Genomic DNA, 23,354 nt, shown 5'->3' on the forward strand with positions numbered 1-23,354 from the left:
CTGTACATGCACACAAAAAAATGTAAACTCCAGAGGCCTACTGGGGATTTGGATTAAAAGAACACCGCTGTACCAATATATGTAAGGCTGGAAAACTACCCACAGATGCACAGTGCAACTGAGACTGCTGTATGTGCACACAACAACATTTTAACTCCAGAAGATGCCTACTGGGGATTTGGATTAAAAGAACACTGCTGTACCAGTATGTGTGAGTCTGGAAAACTATACACAGATGCAGTGCCTTGATGTATACTACAACTGAGACTGCTCTGTGTGCACAAAAAAATGAAACTGCAGAGAAAAGACTGGAAGCCTGAGCAAGCACAATAGTGATGCTGCTTCTTGTCTGAAAATACCAACTCACACTATCTCCCACCCAAACCCTGCCTGCAACCTATGCCAGGGGGTAAGATCTGCAGCAAAATGCCACTGCTGGCAGCTTGTCTCAGTGGGAGAGACAGAGAGACAGTTTGAGTTCAATAAAAGAGAGTGCAGTCAAAAAAAAAAGCCTGGTTGGCACAGCAGCAAAAACGAACAAATCTTTTTCAATGGAAAATTCTAATAAAGTAGCAAACAATTGAATACAGATTAGAGTCACTCAGACTAGCTCTGAGTAAAGCCATCCCCCCCGGACAACACCCGAGAAGAAAGTGCATGGCACGCCGCATGCTTAAGGTAGAACTAGTACAGAGTCAGCAGGAACAGCATCACAGAGCACTGAGTGAGGGCGGCGATTGGCTGCATTAGAAAAATACTTAGCTCTGATACGTTGGGATTCTGGTCTCCTCCCCAACCTGTCTGAACTACTCTGACAGGGCTGTGAAGTCACTTATGACTCACAGGAAAGGGCTGGTTGCTGCTATGGATACTCCCACATGGCATTCTCCTATTTCAAACAGCCACTAAGAAATCACTGCGAACCAAAAGAATGAAACTAATATATGTTTTATTCGTGGGGGATCGCCATGAGTTTCGCGAACCCACGAATCAAATGAACAGGGACTTATGCGTTGCGGATTGCACATTCGTTGAAAACGAATGCACATCCCTACTCTTTATAGATTTGATACCCCTCTGTAAGCTAGTATTTTCTTTATAATTTTTAGTATTTCTTCTAGAATACTGTTTGGATCCTGACATTTGAGAACTTGGATCATAATTTGGCATTAATAAGTTTTCCTATATTCATTTTTTTGATAGCCTGTATATAGGTTATTTTTGCCTATAATTATATGTCAACTGTTTTCTTCTCAAGTTTTGCTTGAATACTTGAATGTATTCTAAAATGTAATAAATAATTTTAAAGAGATACTGGCCACGGAGGCCAAACCAAAAGGCAGTGCTCAAAACCATGAAGCACAGAATCGTTAACACTCTAGCCAGTATGCCTAGGACAATACCAAGGACGTCAAACTCCCCTGACTGCTCAGCCATTATCACTGAATGCAAGGTGTCTATGCAAAAAAACGAGCCACCCACAAATGTTTGTTGTCCCCCTTGAAATCCAGGATGGGCAAAAAACAAGCCCTTCTTCCTGGGCATAAATAAAGAAATGGAATAATCGGCCGGTATTTTCCTGAGATGTAGGTACTGGAACCACAGTCCTGAGACAGAGGGCGACAGAGAGATAGACAGAGAACCTGGATGCTCAAAAAATCCTGGACGTCCAAGTACGTGGCCTAGGCGGACACCCCACCTGGATGCATAGGCGCAAACTAATCCCAGGCCCAGATGTGCGGATATACGTAAAACAAAATGCGCGAACCTTGCTGCAGCCTACCATGCAGCGCCACAGAAAAGCCGCCTAGCCTAAAAAGGCCACTCAACCTGCAAGATGTCCGGGATCCCCAAGCCCTCCATGGAGTTGGGAAATAAGTCGGATTGGCATGCTGAGGCTTCAGAGACCAAAAAAAGGGGGGGGGGGGAGGCCTTAAATTCTCTACCACTTACTTTCTTTACCTGAGCTCAGCCCGTGACAGCTGAGAACAGCTACAGTCTCCGGTTGCAGAGGCAGAAGACTACTGCCTTCACCACTGTACACAGCTTCCTGCAACCGTAAGCCTTTCAGTTGGATCTCTCATCAGCTAAGGCCACACTGGGAACTGGCTGCTGGACCAAGGCACTTGACTGGGGGAGGGATCGAATGGATATCACCCTAGGAGAAACTTGACTGAAGGAGGGAACCTTTGGTAGCACCTCAGGAGAGGTGTGTGTATAGTCTCCTTAATCTTTTTTTTTTTAAAGCAATCCCCCCAGAAGATTAAATACCTCCTGGGTGAGTCATATACTCATCTGACAAAAGCCAAAAAAACCCCAAAACTTACTATCCCGGAGCATTAATAGCTATGGAATAGATCAGTTGCTTCACTGTCCTATGTTTCAGACCATATTTAGAGAAAAGAATTTGAGTGTACCCAGGATCCAATTAATTCACCGAGTAGAAAGGTCCACAGTCTGGGTTCCCGCTCTTTTCATTAATATTCAAACTTAAATGGTGTCTTACCTTTCTTTTTTACTAATGACATCATCAAACACTCGAGAGAGACGTTTCAGTTGGCAGATGCCCATGGAGACACTTTCTAAGTCCCTGTCAAACTTCCTGCAAAAAGAGGACAAAGTTAGCACAAGCCAAATACATACAAAAAACAAAATCACCTCCTCAATAAACAAGAAATACATTGGATTATTCAACCTTCGATCTTGATCTATATAAGGGGGCAGGAAGAACTCAAAAAGACCCTTCTGATCTGGCAACAGATATTGGGGCAGATTTTCAAGGATTTATACGCGTAAGGGGGTTACGCGCGCCGGGCCTATTTTCAAAAGGCCCGGTGGTGTGTGTAAAGCCCCGGGACGCATGTAAGTCCTGGGACTTGAAAAAAAAGGGGTGGGGCGGCCCGGAGCCTCCAGGCACAGCGGCCATTTGGTGCTGTGCCCGGGATCGCGGGCCAGACGTTGGCTGGTGCATGCAACCTACGCCTGCCCGGAGGCAGGCGCAACTTATAAAATAAAGGTTAGGGAGGGGTTTTAGGTAGGGCTAGGGGGGCGCGCGCAAGGAAAGTTCCCTCCGAGGCTGCTCCAATTTCGGAGCGGCCTTGGAGGGAACGGGGAAAGCCAGCAGGGCTCCCCAAGGGCTCGGCGCGCGCGCAAAGCGCACTATTGTGCACCCCTTTGTGCACGCAGAGCCCAGATTTTATAACATGCGCCCGGCTGCGTGCGCATATTATAAAATCGGGCGTACATTTGTGCATGCTGGGTTGCGCGCATAAATGTACGCCCACATGTAGGTATTAAAATCTGGCCCTTAATGTGAACCACACTTGGGGGCCAATGCAATAAAAGCGCACAGAAAATGGGCACTCATCTACCATTGCTGGGCACCCGGCGCGATATGATAACGAAGCCATGCTAAAAAGGTTGTGCTAAGACATGTCTAGTGGCTTTGCGGGATAGGAAAATTGACGCTCGTAAATTGAATGTCCATTTTCCTAACGTGACCGCCATCAAGACTTTTTCTCTCACAATGCTGCTCTCTGTCGTTCCTCCTACTTAGTATCACGATAATATGGAGTCAGAGGAACAGAAAAGCAGCTTTTTTAGCTGTTTTGTTAAGGCTTCGGGAGCTTCATAACTTAATGCCAGCTCTTGGGCAGGCATTAGGTTTTGCGGGTTAAAACGTGCATATTGGGCGCTTTGATTTTTTGCATCTTGGATACTAGCTGATAGCCTAATCTACACGGCATTTACATGCGATGAGTGCTATTAGCTACGTGCTGGTTTGAATGAGCTAATCCCATTATTGCTTCTGGAGTTGTTCTAGAGCCTCCAAAACACGCGTCCAATCACACATCAGCTGTGCGCTAGGCTGAGCACACTATACTGCATCGGCCTCTTGGTGTTTGATCCATTTTGAATTATAATAGAATTTCTCAAATCTTAATGACATTTACAGTAGTGATACAACAATTTTAAAATAAATTATAGGGTCATTCATCAAAATGCGTTATGGCATTAACGCACACGATAACGCATGCGATAAGAATTGTAACGCATGGTACGAACACAAATTTTTGGGAGGAATGGGATCAGGAAGGAGTTTGGGCGGGATTTAGTTAAATGAGGGGCAATATCGCACTGTGCAGTAGCATAAGGCATGCTATCGCATGGTTTTAACACCTGAAGTAACTACACCTTTTTCCCTGGGGTTAGGCTGTGAGATATGCCCGAAATGGCCATAATGCAATTCGCAATAAATTTTTGGAATTGCATTTTGGCCATTTCTAGGCTTGGAGAGAGGGGGAGAGTGAGAGCGTGCGAGAGAGAGAGAAAAGGGGGCAGAGAGAGAAAGAAAGAGCCTCTAGGGAGGGCCTCACTGTGTGCACCTATTTATATTTCTATAGGAGGGCCATCTAATAGGTCGAGGTGAAGTGTTGGTGGTAGTTTAGGGGCCAGTTTCACATGTACAGTAAGATTTACGAACAGCACTGTACACCTTGGTGAAGATTTGACATCATTTGGAGTGAAGAAAGTCTCACAAAGATGAAATTTCTACTATGTTCTCTCACCCTAGCTTGATGGACTCTATAACAGGGTACCATCAAACTAGGGAGAGATAACAGTACAAAATGTCATCTTTGTGAGACTTTCCTTACTCCAAATGATGTCAAATCTTCAACAAGGTGTACAGTGCTGTTCGTCTCACTGTACATGCAAAACTGGCCCCTAAACCACCACCAACACCTCACTTCAACCTATTAGATGGCCCTCCTATAGAGATATAAATACTTCACTACTATGAGGCCTTGTAGATAGGAGCTCTCTCTCTCTCTCGTTCCTTAGTGCAAGATGTGAAAATAGGGATTACTGCAGGGTGCAGTAATTCTAAAATTTCCCTAAACACACCCCTTTTTCTTAACGTGGATTGTCCCAACTTCAAAGTTTTAACCATTCCCACCAAAAACAAAATCGGAGTACTGCAGTGTGTCCACAGAAACTTGTGTTATCATAGTGATGCATCTAAAAACGAAACCACATCAGAGGTAGCTAAAGAGTGACTGCAGGGGGATCAGACTTCTAAATCCAGTAGATAGGATTAAAACTAGTAATGTTTGTACAATTTTTTTTCCCCTTACAGAAGCTGAAGGAAATTAAAATCCTGGCAAATGATGCACAATTTCAGGGGTAACCACTGTCACTTGTTTTGTCTTGAAACTGAAGGAACACAAAAACCTCATCAAAAGTATAGATATATATATTTTTTTTAACTATTATGTACGGTTTCTTTTATTATTTGTAAACCGCTTAGATCCAATATAAAAATTGTATAGGCGGTATACAAGAATCTTAAAATAAATAAATAAATAAATATTGGGGGCGTGTCAAGATGGCACCCTGAGTAGATGCACGAACTCTGTGCTCCAGCATTTCTTCTCTATTTTTTCCTCTTTACTTATTTTTCTTTATTCCCCTCGGTGTAATGGAGAAGGGGAAAGGAGTAGTTAGATCTTACTCCCCCGCTGGAATTATGCGGCAAGCCACTCCGCCTGAGTTCATTTCTTCATTACCCTCGCAGACAACCGCAACCACTGACTTGGCTGCCAGCCCGTCGTTTGCTGAGTCTTCGCTCAGCCCCATTCACTCGATCATGGCCTCCACCTCCCAAGTTCACCGCTTGTGACAGAGTAAAGATCCAGACTATTTGCAGTCAGCCCGGCATTTCTCCCGTTTCATCTGGAGATATTGGTGTCTCTGCCACGGCTGAGAGACCATGGCTGGAAATGGCAGACTTGTTTCATTCTCCTCCAGAGGCGGATGGTTTATGTGAGTGAGCAGTTTCCAGTGCCCTGGTATCAGGCGAAGTTCCTCCGCCTGGCAAGGTCCTTGACCCACAAAAGATTCGAGACGCTGATGAGTGGGCCTGAACAGAAAACCAACATGGAGAAGGAGCTCCCCAGAATTCTCTGCTTTTCTGTAGCCTGCCTGGGCTGAATGAAATCTAAGTGACGTTCTGAGCATGACTTGCAGATATCTATAAAGGCAGTCAAGCTGGCACCAGAAAGATGAGGCCTATTCATTGGGTCACAAAGAAGAAACCAACGGCGGGAGCTTCAGGCACTATTTCTCAGGAGTTTTTATCAACCCAGCCACAGATGTGTTAATTATCTTGACCAGTAAGATTTTAACAGAACAAAGGACTATCTCAAGAATGATGGCAAATGGGACACACCTGGGAAAACTAATCAGGGCAGTTCAGAGATAGTCATCATGTGGTTGACATGACAACCTATATAAATGATTCTTTGGACAGTCAATCAAGTCTAGAAGCTTCCACAATATTGTATGTTATCTATAAAAGAAGGATCACTTCCTGTATACGATGAGATGCTGGTGGACAAGTTGTCAGAGGCATGGCATCAGCATCTCCCGAGAATACTTATATTGTTCAATAAAAATTTTGTTTTTCACTGAAAATCTAAGTGTTCTTGTCTCCCTGGCCATAAGCGTCATAAAAAATGGCATGGCGCTTAACATTATGGCGCCTGAACAGGGACTGGAGGGCTGCAGCCATCGCTTGTGCAGTCTTACGTCTGACTCTGCTGGACTGGGGCAGATCTAATGCTGCTACTCGGACTTTAATTGGCTGTCCGAAGTTTTGTTTATTACATAGTAATTCCTAGGAACAGAGGTTTCTGATTTCTGGATGACTGGTTGTTGAAAAAGTAGTACCCGGAAGATAATAGTACCCGGAAGAAGTGAGTGCCCCATGGGAAGACAGATCTGTAATTAGTTAATCATGCCTATATAATTAATTTGCAAATTTAATTTTCTAGGTAAGTAAGTAAAAGATTTCTTTTTTGGCCAATTGCAAATAACAGTGCACTATTTTTTTTTATCTACTTTGGGGATGCCCATTGTAGACCATTCTACTTAAGGAGAACTTATTAAGAGTGATTGTGAATTATTTGTCTGTATATTTGTTAATAAAATGTGTACTGGAAAAACTATAGAAGGAAATTTAACAATAGTACCAGTTAGCCTATGGTTGTAAGTCCTTGCGCAGCTTGCGAGGCTGAGGAATTATTAGAGGGACATAAGGGAAAGTGTTGGGACAGTATAGTTTGCAATCTGTTTTTTTTTATTTATGTCCGATTGTTATGGCAGGTTCAGCACTTGAAAGAGCACTGGGAGCTGGAGAGTTAACTGGGTTGGCAGGTAAACAGAAGGTGGAAGGGTAAAGCTCCAGGCGATTCATATGGTAGTAGGACACAGTGGGGGAGAACTGGTTTACCTGACTGGCTTTTGTTTAAAAGGTATAAACAGACTATTGAGGAATTAAAGTTGTGGACAGTAAATGAATTTAATTTAGTAGATTCTTTCAGAAAGTTTGGTTTCGTCAGCTTTCTCTGGCTGGCTAACATTGAATTTGGGTAGAAGCTCATAAGATATTGGGTTTGCAAACACTAAACTTAAAAGATTTTAGAGCAGACATAGGAGATATATTGCTTTTTTCATTCAGTTTTTTGTGGTGACAGGGAATCATCTAGTAGATAATAGGAAAGCTCATGGAAACCAACCCTCTCATTAAATTGGTTTAACTATGTAAAAGGCAGTCGTTAAATAAACATTTGCAAGTCTTTTTTATGGTATAGGCAGAGATTCTGTTTCTGATGATACTGAATGGAGTAAAATGCCCCCACCCTATGCTCCTGCTATGGCTGCTCTGAATTCCTATCTTTTCAGGTGACTGTAGTGCTATATATAGGCGGAGTTTTTGTTAATAAACTTCTGTCTCCATCTGCTAGAGGGGGGTACATACAGGGAATTGACATTAACTGCAGAAGACTTAGAAAGATGGAGAAATTAAATAAGCAGAAAGAGGGAAAAGTGTTTCTAGATAGAATATATGCTGAGAAAGTATCTGGGTTAAATGGGTTTTCGATGATGTGGAATATGGAACCAGTGGAAGTGATGCTTGGTATTCCTAGAATTAATTAATAGGTGCAGTAATCTAGAAGGATGGGAAGTATTAGAAGAAGAATAAATGGCAGAGGTGTTTAGCCCTTCATAAGGAGCTAATTTTGATCCTGACAGAAGCACAGGTATTGAATGTTGATATTCATTTTGCACATAAATGTAGAGCAAATCCTGAAAGAAATCCCCCATATAATAGAATTAGTGGGAAAGGCAGACCAGGACGATTTCCCGAGATTTAGAGATATACAGCAGGGAATAGTTATACATGTCGTCTGCTAGGAATAGTACAAATGAGGGCAGGAGCAGGAGAACCCATGCTAAGACTAGTTTACAGTTACAATGAAAAGAAGTAACAAGTCAGTTTTTATATGCACCAGATTGTCCAGTAAATTTGTTAGGCAGGGATTTGTTACAAGCCCTAGAAATAGAGCTCTCTTTTGCACCAATCTCCAAAGTAGCGCATTCAGCCAGACAGCTTGTTAATTTCACATACAGACGGGAACAGTTTCTATAGATGCCTGTTTCAGTATGGGCAACTGAACAAGACCCGTATGGCAAAGTGCAGAGTATAGATTCAGTGGAAATTCAGTTGAAGCCCTTCTATTTTTAAACCTTGTCCCAAGACCTTCAGACTTCCAGCTGGTGCATCTGTGATTATCTAAACGATCCATTAAGTACAGTATTTACAGGATCTGTGTGCAATGCACGCTACAGAACTACTTCTATAAACAGCATAGAAAGAAACTAAAATAAATTCTAACAAAGAACAAAATTGTCTGTCCCAGGTTTCATTTTTAGGAATTAAGCTAGGAGTTAAGGGTACAAGTATTGACCGTGCATTGTATGACCCATTAACAAAGGTGACAGATTTTCAATCTTTGAATTACAAAGCATTAACATTATCACCTTAGGAAAAGGAGACAAAAAAAAAAGAGTTTAAATCCCAGATGGAGAACAGCTCACTCACCACACCTTGTGGTAGTGCTTCCCAGTTGCATAACAAAAGAAACAAGAAATTTGCTTGCCTGCTATTTGCTGAATTAAGGTATATCAGAATGTTAATTCCAATGATGCTGTAATTTCACTTTAACTATTACCTTACTTTATTATATGCCAGATTTTATATCTTTCCAGACTGAAAAAGAAAACACACTTTCTTTGCCATTTGAGCTGTAAAGCTTGAAGATTATATTTTTCCTCAGTTTAATTTTTTCATTTTTAAATAGATCATTTTAATTTTGATTTTTGTTTTATTCTGGATCGATCCAAATACTTTTTGGTCTACTTTTTGAGCTCAAATATGTTAATTGTTATCTGTCTTTTTTGTGTTATATGTGTGTCATGACATCTGAAGAATGCAATGAATGAATTTGTGTGTCAGTTTAGTGAAATGCATGTTTCTGTGTGATGTCTGAGCATTTAAGTTGTTTGTGGTCCTGAGACTATTGCATGTTACTAATAATAAAGAAGGATTATTATGCAGATGTAGGGATTACCAGATGTAGGGAGCTGAGGCCATGATGGAATTTGTCTCATTGATTAATTTGAATTTGTTTTGCTCTTATATTAGGCTTTAATAACATATACATCTAATACTGATTTAAGTCTATGCTCTGATGTCAGAAATCCACCCAACTGAGAGAACTGCATATGTCAAATGTCATTGATTTCAGAAATCATCCTATCCTTTGCACATAAGTCATCGTGCACCTTTCATTTTATATGGACCTTTATTTCATATGTGATAACTGATTGTCATAACAAAAAATATGAAATGATACACCTAGTCAATATTTTAGTTATGTGCACCTTTCAAAATGCCACTATTTAGATTTTAAGTTAATGATACAGTCTGAATTGAGGCAGTATTTAGTAGCCTTACAGTTCCAGCATTTTGTAACATTATCCAGTCCTATACCTTAAAATGAGTATATGCATTTACTTGCTGAGTCAGTGAGATGATTAGTTGATATGTTCTCTTTCACTTTTATCTATGAAAGCTAATCTGATCACACTAACCAATCACCCTGTCCCACTGCTGACCACTTTACATTGTGATATGTCTTGGTATAAATCACATATTCCCTTGAGGTAAATTCTGCCCTATTGCTGCTTCTGCACAAGTATTTTTCTGTACCCAATATACTGAATTTGGTGAGCCCCTTCTATTTTCCCTATATACATTTTTAGGCATTTCTTCCTGTAACACTACTTATCAGTTACTTAAGCGTTTATTCACAACCTCTCACAGATGTGCTCTGGTAGTGTGACACTTCTGTTCACCTAGGCCCACTTCTGCCTATGACCAGAACATGTCTTATGCTTTGCAACACTTTTATAACTTGTCCCACATTATATAAGCAAAACACAGTATGAGTCCTTCTGTTGATTCTTGGTTGCCCTCTATTTTCTGGGCTTCCTTCACTTTTATGGTTATGTGCATTGATTATACCCTTCTTGCTATTTTAATAAATATTATCCTGGGTAGTTGTTTACAATAACAGTACTCCTTGCAGAGACTTGCCCAGTATACCTATTATATGAGAAACATAATACTTGCATACTAGTCTCTCTTTGTTCTTCTTATCTTTACACATTACACAACTATTATGTAATTACTTGACTCTGAAAGATAACATATGTGGTCTTGCTATTTTAAAGTAGGTCCTTTTTATAATGCAGGTATCCTTATAGCTCAATTTTAAAGCTAATGGATACCTAGTGACACTCAGTCATACCGCTACTATTTGTTACTTAGCGAGTGCGTGGCTATCTATGAGTCTAATTTACACAACACACACACACACAAGGTTAGTTGCTAGCCTACATACTTCAGCCCATTTTCCATAATCACTTCTCATGGTTCTGTCTTCACCTCTGGTACTTGGGTGTGCCACTTTTGCCATTTGTAAGTGGCACAAGAGGGAAATGATGAGTGGGCCTGAACAGAAAACCAACATGGAGAAGGAACTCCCAGAATCCTCTGCTTTTCTATAGCCTGCCAGGGCTGAATGAACTCTAAGTGACTTTCTGAGCATGACTTGCAGATATATATATAAAGGCAGTCAAGCTGGCACCAGAAAGATGAGGCCTATTCATTTGATCACAAAGAAGAAACCAACGGCGGGAGCTTCAGGCACTATTCTCATGAGTTTTTAATCAACACAGCCACAGATGTGTTAATTATCTTGACCAATAAGATTTTAACAGAACAAAGGACTATCTCGAGAGTGATGGCACATGGGACACATCTGGGAAAACTAATCAGGGCAGTTCAGAGATAGTCATCATGTGGTTGACATGACAACCTATGAAAATGATTCTTTGGGCAGTCACGCAAGTCTAGAAGCTTCCACAATATTGTATGTTATTTATAAAAGAAGGATCACTTCCTGTATACGATGAGATGCTGGTGGACAAGTTTTCAGAGGCATGGCATCAGCATCTCCCAAGAATACTTATATTGTTCAATAAAAAATTATGTTTTTCACTGAAAATCTAAGTGTTCTTGTCTCCCTGGCCATAAGTGTCATAAAAAATGGCATGGCGCTTAACAACGCCTTCAATAATCTTCAAATTAGACCTGCTGTGACTAAACTTCCTCAGTTACCCTGGAAAGTTTGTGGGGTGATTTGGCTGCAGTACAGAAGTCAGTTTCATCTCTGGTTGCTATTACTTTAGATCAGAGCTTTCCAAACTGTGTGTCGCGACATGTTAATGTGTTGCCTGCAGTGTGCAGGTGTCGAGCAAGCCCGGTCAACTCCGACGCAAGTTTGGGCTTTTTTTTTCTAGCGATTCACTTTTTTTTTTTTTTCAGTTCGTGGGTTGCTTATTATTGGGCGATTTTTGCTGTCAATCGCAGTTTTTTTTGGGCTTGGTGGGTGGGAGTTGAGCCCAGCTGTCCCTGTCATTGGCTGTTGCTGCCGATGAGGCCTGGCCACGAGGAGTTCTGACTGCAAGCAACAGTGTCTGGTGATCCTGGAAGGTGTTATGCACGGCAGGCTTGAACCCTGAAAGGAATGAAGCACTTAACTGGCAACAATCAAAAAGAAGAGGTACATGAGTGTGGGGACCAGACGTGCTTGGGGGGGGGGGGGGGAAAGAGATGAGTGTGTGGGGGCCAGATATGAGCGTGTGGGGAACTGAGCCATGGAAGACACGGCTGCCAAATGCATACAGGGATTTTTGTTCCTTTCCTGGAGGTATGGAGGAATGAGGTTTTGAATGTCGTGCCTTCTTCTGGGCTGATTCAACAACAGAGTGATGATCCAACTGTGAGTTTTGGAACCCAGGAGCAGACTGCACAAGATAGGTGGCATCTGTCTTGCGGTTGACAGGTGAAACCGAACATGGGTGTTCCCAGTTTCTCTTCAGGAGATCAAGCAGGATTTCATGAATAGGTATAGACATGATTTCCTTAGGAGCATCTAGAAATTGGGAGTACTTCCAGCATCTTGTGCCTAGAGTCCTCTTCTGTCTGAAGTTGAAAAGGAGTGGTTTCAGACAGTTCCTTGATGAAATTAATAAGACAGATCTTCTGGTGGAGAACATCATCTTTCATCTGGGGGAGAGGGCTCTGATGGTAGTTCATCTGTATCTTGGGATGAATCATCAGTCCAAGGATCATAGGGCTGATCTCCAGCACCCTAGTGGGTCTTCAGTGGGGAGAAATGGTGCTAATCCTGAAGGACCAGGCCTAGGCATCGGTGGCATCGGAGGTGGCACCAAAGGGTCGGGTGACATCGATGGACGAGTCTGTGGTAAAATCCCAGACGGTGGAATGGGTATCTGTGTTTCCTCATCATCCGATGATAATGGAATCTGTGTGGAAGGCACCGGAGCTACCGGTGCTCTCGGTTCCATCGGTGGAAGGGAACCGATCAATGCATCTAGTCTACCCAGTAGCGGTGCGAGCGCTATGGGAATCTGATTGGTGACCGGCTCGGGGGCCGGTACCGGCGTCGATGGAGGTTGGAAGCCCTGAAGTGCTTTACCGATGACCTCTTGGATCATTCGATCCAATTCCTCGTGGAAGCCTGGGGCATGGAACCCCGCACCGGAGTAGGAGGCAGCACTGGTGTAGCCGGAGGGTCCATCGGTGAAGGTAGAATCACGGATCCTGGCACCACTGAAGGTGGAGAACGCCTCGGTGACCTGGTCACAGAAGAGGATGGGGCCTTTTCTGGACGGGCTTCTTTGCCGGTGGCTCTGTCGACATTTTTCACGATGATCTCCTCGGTCCTTATCTTGAGGAGGCAAGGAGGGAATAGACACCTTTAGAATTGTCGATGCCGGTTGGGCAACAGCAGTGTCCCGGTGCTGGCAAGAGGTAGATGGCACCGGCTCGGACAAAGTCGAAACTATCAATGGAGTCGGGGGTTTTGACTGAAAGAGAAACTCCATTTTCTCTAAACGAGCTTTACGGCCCTTCGGTGTCATTTGGGCACATTTGGTGTAAGTCAGGACATCGTGGTCAGACCGCAAACACATAACACAGACCCCGTGCGGGTCAGTGATTGACATTGTTCGAGTACAGTCGGGGCACCGAAAACTCGACACCATGACTCTGACAAAAATTTAGCCGCGGTGCGGTCAATGGCCGGTAGGCCCCGAAGGGATAACTCGATGGGAATCAACCGCAACAAGGGTAAAACCTTATCTTTCGACTGTGGAGTATGGATATCGATAGGGGGACCCCCTATGGGGTAGAATTATTTTGAAATTTTGAAAGAAGTTCCTTGCGGAAAATTCCTGTCAGGAATCTCAAGAGAGCTCCTTAACCTGCGTGGCTACTGCTGTGCGGAAAAAAGAAGACAGAAGGGGGACCCCTGCTGGATGCGGGGTTGGTGCATTGCTGGGCATGTCCAGTAGGTGCCAGTCAAAGTTCTAGAAACTCTGACAAAAGTGTTCCGTGATTGGGCTCCATCCTGATTATGTTACCCATATGTGAGGACTACCAATCCAGCTTGTCCAATGAGAAAAACAAATATTAATGGATCTGCAGAACATTTCACTAAGCAATGTGAGCAACACCTGGGCAAAATTAAGCACTTTTAACATCTTTAGTATAGAAGTAAGAATACATATTGAGTTTCTTAGTATTAAAATAAAATTAAATATATTTTGCTCAATTTTGTTAGTGATAAAGGACCTGTAGATCAATCTTTCAGCCTATACCTACAACATACAATAGGAGCTCACCGTGGTCTGGGATTTAGGAGAGACATATACATGAACTATCATCATCATGCAAACTTGCCTCATGCTGCTGATGGTAGCAGGTGATGAATAGGGGCTCTTCAGTGCTGCAGTTCTCACAGATCTCCTGAGACTGAGACCATCTTTACCTCCCCAGCGAGAGACAGACTTCCAATCTTTATCTTCAGAATGCTTCAGATCTTTGCCAGATCCTAACTTAGGGGAATATCGTTTACTAGATCTGGGTGTGACCTTGGTACTTGAGAATGGGATGGTGGTAGATGTCATCTTGCTGGTCTTATGGCTGGGGGTCCAAGGCGAAGCATTTTTCTTTGCTTTGTTATCAAAGCTGCTGTTTTGCTTCCCATGGCCTTTAGTCTTAGCAGGAGAAGCCAATAAATAATTACTCTGGCTTTGGCATGTCTTCTGTATTTTCTGTAAAAATGTGAACACACAATAAGTACAAGGACTTTTTGCAAGGGTATATGGTTACAGATTATGTTATGCTTTAAAATATAGCACTTTAGAATATAAAAGGGGAGATGATATTGCACCTGTATAGGTCTTTGGTGAGGTCTCACCACAGACCTATACAGACACCAGTTGGGAGTCTTTCCAGAGAATGGCTACTAAAATGATTAGTGGTCTTCAATCTAAAGCTTCTGGGTACATCTAAACATGTATACCCAAGAGCAGTGGTTCTCAAAAGGTGTGATGGGACACACTGGTGTGTCATGAGGTCCTGGGAGGTGTATTGTAGGGCCAACAGATGGCTGCCTCCTTATCAGCCCAGGTGGGAGCTGGTCGACTTATTTAAATGTTTTATATACTGTCATTCCAAGTGAGAATTACTAGATCATAACGGTTTACAGGTAAAACATTCATAATTATATAATGAGTATTACAAGGTGGACAAACATTCATAATAAACAGAAGTATTATAATGATAGATATATAACATGAAAAGATAACTAGGTTATAGGGGGGTTTAATGTTTAAAACTTAATTTGGTTATTTGAGTCATGAGGAACTGGGTGTTTCTGTTGAGTAGAAGGCATTATTGAATAGCCAAGATTTTAAGTCACTCTTGAATTTCTTTTTGTCCGATATAATGCGAAGTTCCTCTGTCATGGCATTCCATAGTTTAGGGCCAGCAATTGATATCACCATCTCTAGTTTGTGCTAGCTGAGAATTTTTTAAGTTCAGGATTTCTAGGAGGCCTTTGTTCTGTGATCTGAGTGTTTGTGGAGGGTTGTGAGGTTTAAATGTTATTCCCAACAAGTCATCGTTGCTTGGGTTAATGTTTTTGAATATTATTGCAAGACACAAGCAAACATCAACAACACGACCAAAACAAATGAACCATTCTCCTTCAAATACCGACCACCCTTCCAAACCAACATCCTTCAACAAGAACTCGGAAAACAACTAATAAATCTGGATCTCTCCAACATAAGCAATGCCATTCAGTCATGGTTCTATCTTACAGCAGATACTGCCAACAACATAAACCCGGAAAGAACAAAACTGATAAAGAACAAAAGAGAAAAAAACATCCCATGGTTCAACACCCAACTAAGAGTCACAAAATCCAACCTAAGGAAAAAAGAAAAGGAATGGCAAAAAAACAAATGTCCCTTAACACTGGAAAGGTACCGCACGCAACTCACTTCATATAAAAAAATGATCAACGATACCAAACGTGACTACTATAGTCAAAAAATCAAAAACTCCACTAACAACTCCAAATCCCTATACAACATAGTAAACAACCTCATATCAGAAAACAACAATCCCACATCACAAACCAAAAACTTAAGCCAAGACCTCGCCATGTTCTTCAAAAACAAAATCAGCAAAATAACCGGAATCATTAATAAATCATTAATAAATCCACGATCACTGATGAACTATCCTTCAAAAATATAATACTATGGTCTAAATTCGATCCAATCTCAACCACCGAAACAGAGAAACTTCTAAGAAAAATCAGCCCAGACCGCCATGATCGAGACACAATCCCAACATGTGATCTAAAGGAAATAGCGCATACCATCGCGGCAATCATAAATAAATCTCTCGAAGAAGGTGAGCTACCTGATAAATTAAAAACTGCAACGATCAAACCAATAATAAAAAAAAAGAACCTCAACCCAGATGATCTGAACAACTACCGTCCAATCTCAAACTTACCCCTACTCGCTAAAATGACAAGAAAGCAGCCCTGAAGCAACTAAATGAATATCTCAATACCAACATCCTACACAATATGGGGCGGATTTTCAGAGCCCTGCTCGCCTAAATCCGCCCAAAACCGGGCGAATTTAGGCGAGCAGGGCCCTGCGCGCCGGTGAGCCTATTTTACATAGGCTCACCGGCGCGCGCAGAGCCCCGGGGCTCGCGTAAGTCCCGGGGTTCTCCGAGGGGGGCGTGTTGGGGGCGGGCCCGAACCGCGCGGCATTTAGGGGGCGTGCCGGGAGCGTTTCGGGGGCGGACCCGGAGGCGTGGTTACGGCCCGGGGCGGCCCGGGGCGTGGCCGCACCCTCCGGACCCGCCCCCAGGTCGCATCCCGGCGCGCAGGAGGCCCGCTGACGCGCGGGGATTTACGCCTCCCTCCGGGAGGCGTAAATCCCCCGATAAAGGTAAGGGGGGGGCTTAGACAGGGCCGGGTGGGTGGGTTAGGTAGGGGAAGGGAGGGGAAGGTGAGGGGAGGGCAAAAGGAAGTTCCCTCCGAGGCCACTCCGATTTCGGAGCGGCCTCGGAGGAAACGGGGGTAGGCTGCGCGGCTCGGCGCGCGCCGGCTATACAAAATAGATAGCCTTGCGCGTGCCGATCCAGGTTTTTAGCAGATACGCGCGGCTCCGCGCGTATCTACTAAAATCCAGCGTACTTTTGTTTGCGCCTGGAGCGCAAACAAAAGTAGGCCTATTCGCGGAGTATGAAAATCCGCCCCTATGGTTTCAGGAAAAATCACAGCACTGAAACCCTGCTACTTAACCTATCAAACAATATATTAAGAGGTTTTGACAATAACCTAAGTCATATACTCATACTACTAGACCTCTCCGCCGCATTTGACACGGTGGACCACAAAAGTCTAATATCCAGACTAGCCAACATCGGTCTCACTGACAAAACTCTCGACTGGTTTACATCCTTCCTCAAAAACAGATACTTCAAAATAAACCTCAACAACCACTCCTCAGAAGCATATCCCCTTGAAACTGGAGTACCTCAAGGGTCCGCACTCTCAGCCACACTCTTTAATATTTACCTACTTCCACTCTGTCAACTCATCTCAGGCCTCGGCGTCACATTCTACATGTAAGCCGACGACATCCAACTACTCGTACCAATAACTACCACCATTGAAGATACTACTACCATTGAAGACTCGCAGCCTCCTACCTCGAATCAATAAGAAACATGCTAAACCACTTGAAGCTATGTCTAAACATGAGCAAAACAGAGTGCATTCTGATAGAGAGAAAAAACTCAGGAATAAACAATAACCACTCCATTCAAATCGACAACATATGCATCCAACTAAAGGACAACGTGAAAGACCTCGGAATATGGATAGACACTGAACTCAACTACAAAAAGCACATCTCAACGAAAATCAAAGAAGGCTTCCACAAACTTCAAATCCTCAAAAAACTAAAGCCACTACTGCACCACCACAATTTCAGAGCCATCCTACAATCACTTATATTCACTAGCTTCGACTACTGTAATTCACTTCTGACAGGGCTACCTAAAAAGTCATTAAGACCACTACAATTACTGCAGAACACCGCTGCCAGAATCCTCACTGGCAAACGAAAATCTGACCACATCACCCCTGTACTAAACAGTCTACACTGGCTACCTGTAAAAAAAAAAGAATTGAATTAAAAACCCTAACCATCTTATACAACACAATATACAACGTGGAAAGCACCTCCCTAAATAACATCATACTGAAACACAGATCACAACGAACAACAAGAACCACTAACAAACTACAACTAGACATTCCATCAATATCCTATGCCAAACTATCCAATGAAAGAAACAGAGCCATCTCCATAGCAGGACCTAAACTCTGGAATTCACTACCAGAGCACCTAAGCTCTCTAATCAACTCCAAAACATTTAAAGAAGAACTCAAAACATGGTTCTTCAGGCAATCCTTCAAAGACGGAATTGGCTAATCACACAAACTAACAACATAATAAACAACATAACCAGCCACTGACTACTAATTAACCAACCAATGACTGTTAAAATTAACACCGGCGAGTCTATTACAGATGACAGTTAACTTGCTACTATTATTTAAATGTTTATATACATTATTTAATCGATATTTGAAATTGGCCATAAACAACTCGCTATCAGCGTCATAATACAACCATAGCTCGTACTTTCCCAGTTAAACTGTTCTACCAGCTGTTTCCTAATTTGGAATATTACATATCCTGTTTCACAATGTTATATAAGTCGATCCATATCTTGTTATTCCTTAACTTGTAACTTATTGTTTATATTGTTTTATATCAGTTGCTTCCCAAATTGTAATATGTTGTTTTACCTGTAAACCGGAGTGAAGGCATCTAGCTAAACTTCGGTATATAAAAACTTATAATTAAATAAACTTTATAATGTATTCTTGACTGTTCAGGAAGCCAATGCAGAGCCATCAGTGTTGGGGTGATGTAGTCAAGTTTCCTTGCTCCAGACAAAAGTCTAGCTGCAGTATTTTTTAAGTGACTTGTAGGAAAACCTTGCGAAAAAAAAAACCTGTAGTTAAAAACCTGTCACAATCATATATTTGAATACTCCTATGCAAAGTAGAATGGACTCATGAGAGGTATGTTATTGTTATATCTTTTGCTATATGTACCGATATAGTCTATTTATCCTTACTTTTGATGTATGTTTGTTTATTTTTTTTAGTAAGTGAACTCTGCTTTCTTTTCCCTCCCTATGCAGCCTGTGGGGCAAAGCACAGTATCCGTGTCAGGGGACTATCAAGTGCATGGTATCAATTTACCATTTTAAACAGCGGAACCTTTTTTGAATACAGATTTAAAAAACTGAAAGGACTTGATCAATTTCACTACACTCAGTTCCTTCTGCAACTATATACAGAGTGTGAATTTTGTCTCCGTTTCTCCTTCTTGGTTTGTTGGACTGAACCAGAATGAAAGATTAGGGAAGCACCAACAGAAAGTGAAACTTGCTTTACTATTAATTGGCATGGATACTCCTTGAGCAATTCACTTCACCATCTCAGTTCTGAACATGAAGATGAATTTTAAAAGCCCAATGTGCGCCAAAATTAGGGGATGCGAGAGTATTTTATTTATTTATTTATTTTTAATTTTTATAGACCGAAGTTCTTGTAGGGACTACAAATCAATCCGGTTTACATACAACTTTTAAATGCCCAAAGAGTAGGGGGCTTTACATAGAACAATTGAACAATAAAACAGGTACAATGAAACAATAGAACAGGTAACAATAGAACAATAACAATAATGATGGAACCAATAGAATAGATAACCAATTAAACATAGTAATATAGTAATTAAATATTATATAGAAAATAAATAAAAGAGGGATAGAGTAAATGAAATGTGTATGTTGTGCTGGTATGCGCCAAATGGATTTTAAAAGCTGCCCACATACACACATACTTGCCACTGTGTGTACAAATGAGAAGTTTCAAAAAAAGGGGCGGGACGTGGGCATGGTCTGGCCGTTCCTGGATTTTAACTTGAAATTAACACATAAATACTTACGCTCACTGGAGCACACCAATGTCCCCTGCCGCATAACTTTACTTCTGCTATGAATAACGGGTAAGTCTTAAAACAAAAAAGTCTAGACAGATCAGCGGAGTTAAGGGTTGGAGCTAACTGGAGGGAAGGGAGGTTATTAAACTAGGGGGTTTGGAAGTCCTATCTCTTAACTGGGTGAACTGGGAAAACAGGCAACAGAATCGGCACATGTGCCTTTTAAAATCCCCCTGCTCATGCGGTCAAAGCAGCATTTGCACACACCCACTTAAAATTACGTGCACATATGCACACGATCAAGCTTTTTTATAACATGCGTGCATATGTTATAAAATGGGCGCGGGCCAAAACACATGCACTTTTCAAAGTTACCATCTTAGAGTGTAAGCCCTCTGGGGATAAGGAAATGCCTCCAGTACTTGAATGTAATCCGCTTTGAAGTGTCACAAAAGAATATAAATACACATATACTGTGTGCTGCACTCAAGGTAGCTATGTAGGCGGAATGAGCATGAAATGTAAATAATGTTGATGGTACTCCTACTACAAATATATTGAGCATATTCCTAGCAGCCACGAAACACCCTTCCTCCAAAAGACAACATGAATGCGTTCAGCCCTAAAGTGATTTCATCAAGAAAGTGCATAGCGCATAGTTGATGCATTAGTGAAAATTATCTTTGCATTCCAAACATTTTGAATTCTCCCATTGCTATTTGCTAGGAATAGCTTAATGCTGCTAGCTTAACCTTTCCAATGCAGCATAAAGAACACCCAGCTTACTTTTGCACTTAAGTGCATTTTTTGCCTTTGCATAAAAAAACCCATTTTTTTTTTTAATTAAGGCAACAACACTCCTAGAAGCACATAAGAAAATAGGTTCTTACCTGCTAATTTTCGTTCCTGAAGCACCACAGATCAGTCCAGACAAGTGGAGGCAGAGAATTAAAAACTTTGAGGCACTGCTACATAACCGAGAGTGCCACCTGCAGTCCCTCAGTATTGACCTGTACCCAAGCCAACTATAGAGTAACAACTCACAAACCCCACGAAATGACGGTGAACGCCAAACCCAAAGGTTGGAGCCCCCCCAAACGGACAAACCACAAATCAAACCAAGGGGCTAACCACAACCTGGCAAACTTCTTTAGGTTCTGTATATATTCTACATTCTGACAGTTCTTCCCAGTAAAATATGTCAAATGATCAGACCACCAAAAACTGTTTGTGACCTTTGCCTCCAGAGACTCAGCAGACCAATTCGGGAAGGCAGGAACTCCACAGTCTGATTCCAGTAAATGAAGATACCACCTTAGATAGGAACAAGGGTGCAGCTCGCAAAGACACCCCCTCATCCGAAATCTTCAGAAATGGTTCCCTATGGGTCAAAGCCTGCAGCTCCAAGATCCTTCTGAACGAACAAATCACCACCAAAAATACCACCTTCAGCGTGAGGTCCTTTAATGACGCCTTCCTCAACAGCTCAAAGCAGAGGCCCACAAAGCACCTACAAGATCAAGTTTAAACGCCTCGCTGGACCCAATCGATGCACCGGCAGCCACAATTACTCAACCCCCTTCAAAAACCTCATGACATCTGGATGAGAGGCCAACAACCTTTTCCCTGGAGTATACCTCTGAGACTCCCCAAGGCTGCCACCTGAACCCGCAAGGAACTGCAAAATAAGCCCTTGAAAATCACGGACTCAAGAACATCCTTGTTGTAAGTACCTACTCTCAAAAATCAAGTCGTGAGACAAAAGCGAGCTGCCCAATCTGAGAAAAAAAAATAGGACCGTGCCTTAACAGCCCCTGCAAATGAACCAATCTCAAGAACCTGTCAATTGCATGCTGAATCAGATCTGTGAACCATGGATGACGCAGCCTCTCCGGCATCACCAGTACCACTGGCCTGGATGCTTCTCGATGCGCCTAAACATGTACAGCAGATCCTTGTTGGCCCTGGAAGAAACCAAGCGTCTATGCCTTCGGCTGCGACCTATCGTCTGCGGCTGAAGAAACTTGCTGCCTTGGCATTGTACCTTGACGTCCTCAGATCCAGATGGGGACTGCCCAAATGAGACTGGATAAGGTCAAAAGCTTCCTTTGACTGCTCCCATTCTCTAGTCCAGTTGCACATTTTCCACTCCGGTAACATGTAAAGCGGCTATCCCCTGCAGGTGTTGCTCCACCCAAGCAAAATGCTCCTTGGGTAACTGCATGACTCTTCGTTCCCCCTTGCTGACTGATATAAGCCACTGTTGTCATATTGTCCAAAAACACTGACCTGCACACTGCTCTCGTTTCAAAGCGATTGATAGACCAGGATGCTTCCACTGGCGACCACAGTCTTTGTGCCATCCATTCTTGACAGATCAGTCCCCAACCCTTGGAAGTTGGCATCGGTGAACTCTATAACCCAGACCAGAACCTCCAGGACCACCCCTTTCTTCAAACTGGGCCGACACAACCACCACGAGAGACTGGACATGGAAGTATCCTGCAGCGGTAAAGGCAGATAAAACTCCTCCAACAATGGATTCCAGTGCAAAGGCAATGCCCCCTGTAGAGAGCGCATGTGGGCAAAATTCCATGGCCAAATTCAACGTAGATGCCATTGAACCCAGGACACCAGTATTCACAAAATCCGCACCACCTGGGATTATAACTTCTGAATCCTTTCCGAGGTGAGAAACACTCGGCCGAGCTGAGTATCAAACTTTGCCCCAACTATTCCAGCATCTGGTAGAGCTTGAGTGACTTTGTCAAATTCACCACCCAGCTCAAGGACTGCAACATATCCATTACCCCGCACTTAGATTGCCGGCATACCTCATCCGATTTCCCTCAGATAAGCCAGTAGTCCAGATAAGTATGAACTAGGATCCCCTCCCCAAGGACAGCTCCTGCCACCACCACCCTCACCTTTGTGAACATGCGAGGTGCAGTCACCAAACCGAATGGGAGGGCCCAAAACTGGAAAAGTTACCCCAGAACCATAACATGAAGAAACTTTGATGTTCTTCCCAAATGGGTATGTGCATAGAAGCTTCATTCAAGTCAAGCGAGTGCTGAAAAACTCCAAGAGACAAACAGCCACTATCACCGTCCGCAATGTTTCCATACGGAAAAATGGAGAATTCGCAGTGTAAACACTTCACCTTTTGCAGATCGAGGATGGGACAAAGAGGCTCCTTCCTTTTTTTGGCACGACAGTAAATAGGTTACCTCCTGCGACTACTGCCTGGCCGCCATCAGTACCATTATGCCATCAACTGAAGGCGACACAACATGTCCCAAATCGCCACTTGCTTGCCACGGACATGGCAATGAGACACCCTGAAAGCTTGTGTGATGGGGCAAAAAAATTCTAACACATAGCCATCCCTTATT

At 42.7% G+C, this 23,354-nt stretch overlaps 1 protein-coding gene across 1 annotated transcript in view; it reads right to left on the bottom strand.

Moving 5' to 3' along the window:
* PIMREG (PICALM interacting mitotic regulator) overlaps window positions 1–23,354 on the bottom strand; it is a 70,151-nt gene that overhangs the window by 23,540 nt on the left and 23,257 nt on the right. Inside the window, exons 3-4 of the mRNA XM_029612824.1 lie at window positions 14,233–14,610; window positions 2,507–2,598 (exon numbers count right to left, since the gene is read on the bottom strand). Of these exons, the coding sequence (XP_029468684.1) occupies window positions 2,507–2,598; window positions 14,233–14,610 (470 nt within the window). The remainder of the gene's footprint in view (window positions 1–2,506; window positions 2,599–14,232; window positions 14,611–23,354) is intronic.

This window comes from Rhinatrema bivittatum, chromosome 8, assembly GCF_901001135.1.
Source record: "Rhinatrema bivittatum chromosome 8, aRhiBiv1.1, whole genome shotgun sequence".
NCBI lineage: Eukaryota > Metazoa > Chordata > Amphibia > Gymnophiona > Rhinatrematidae > Rhinatrema > Rhinatrema bivittatum.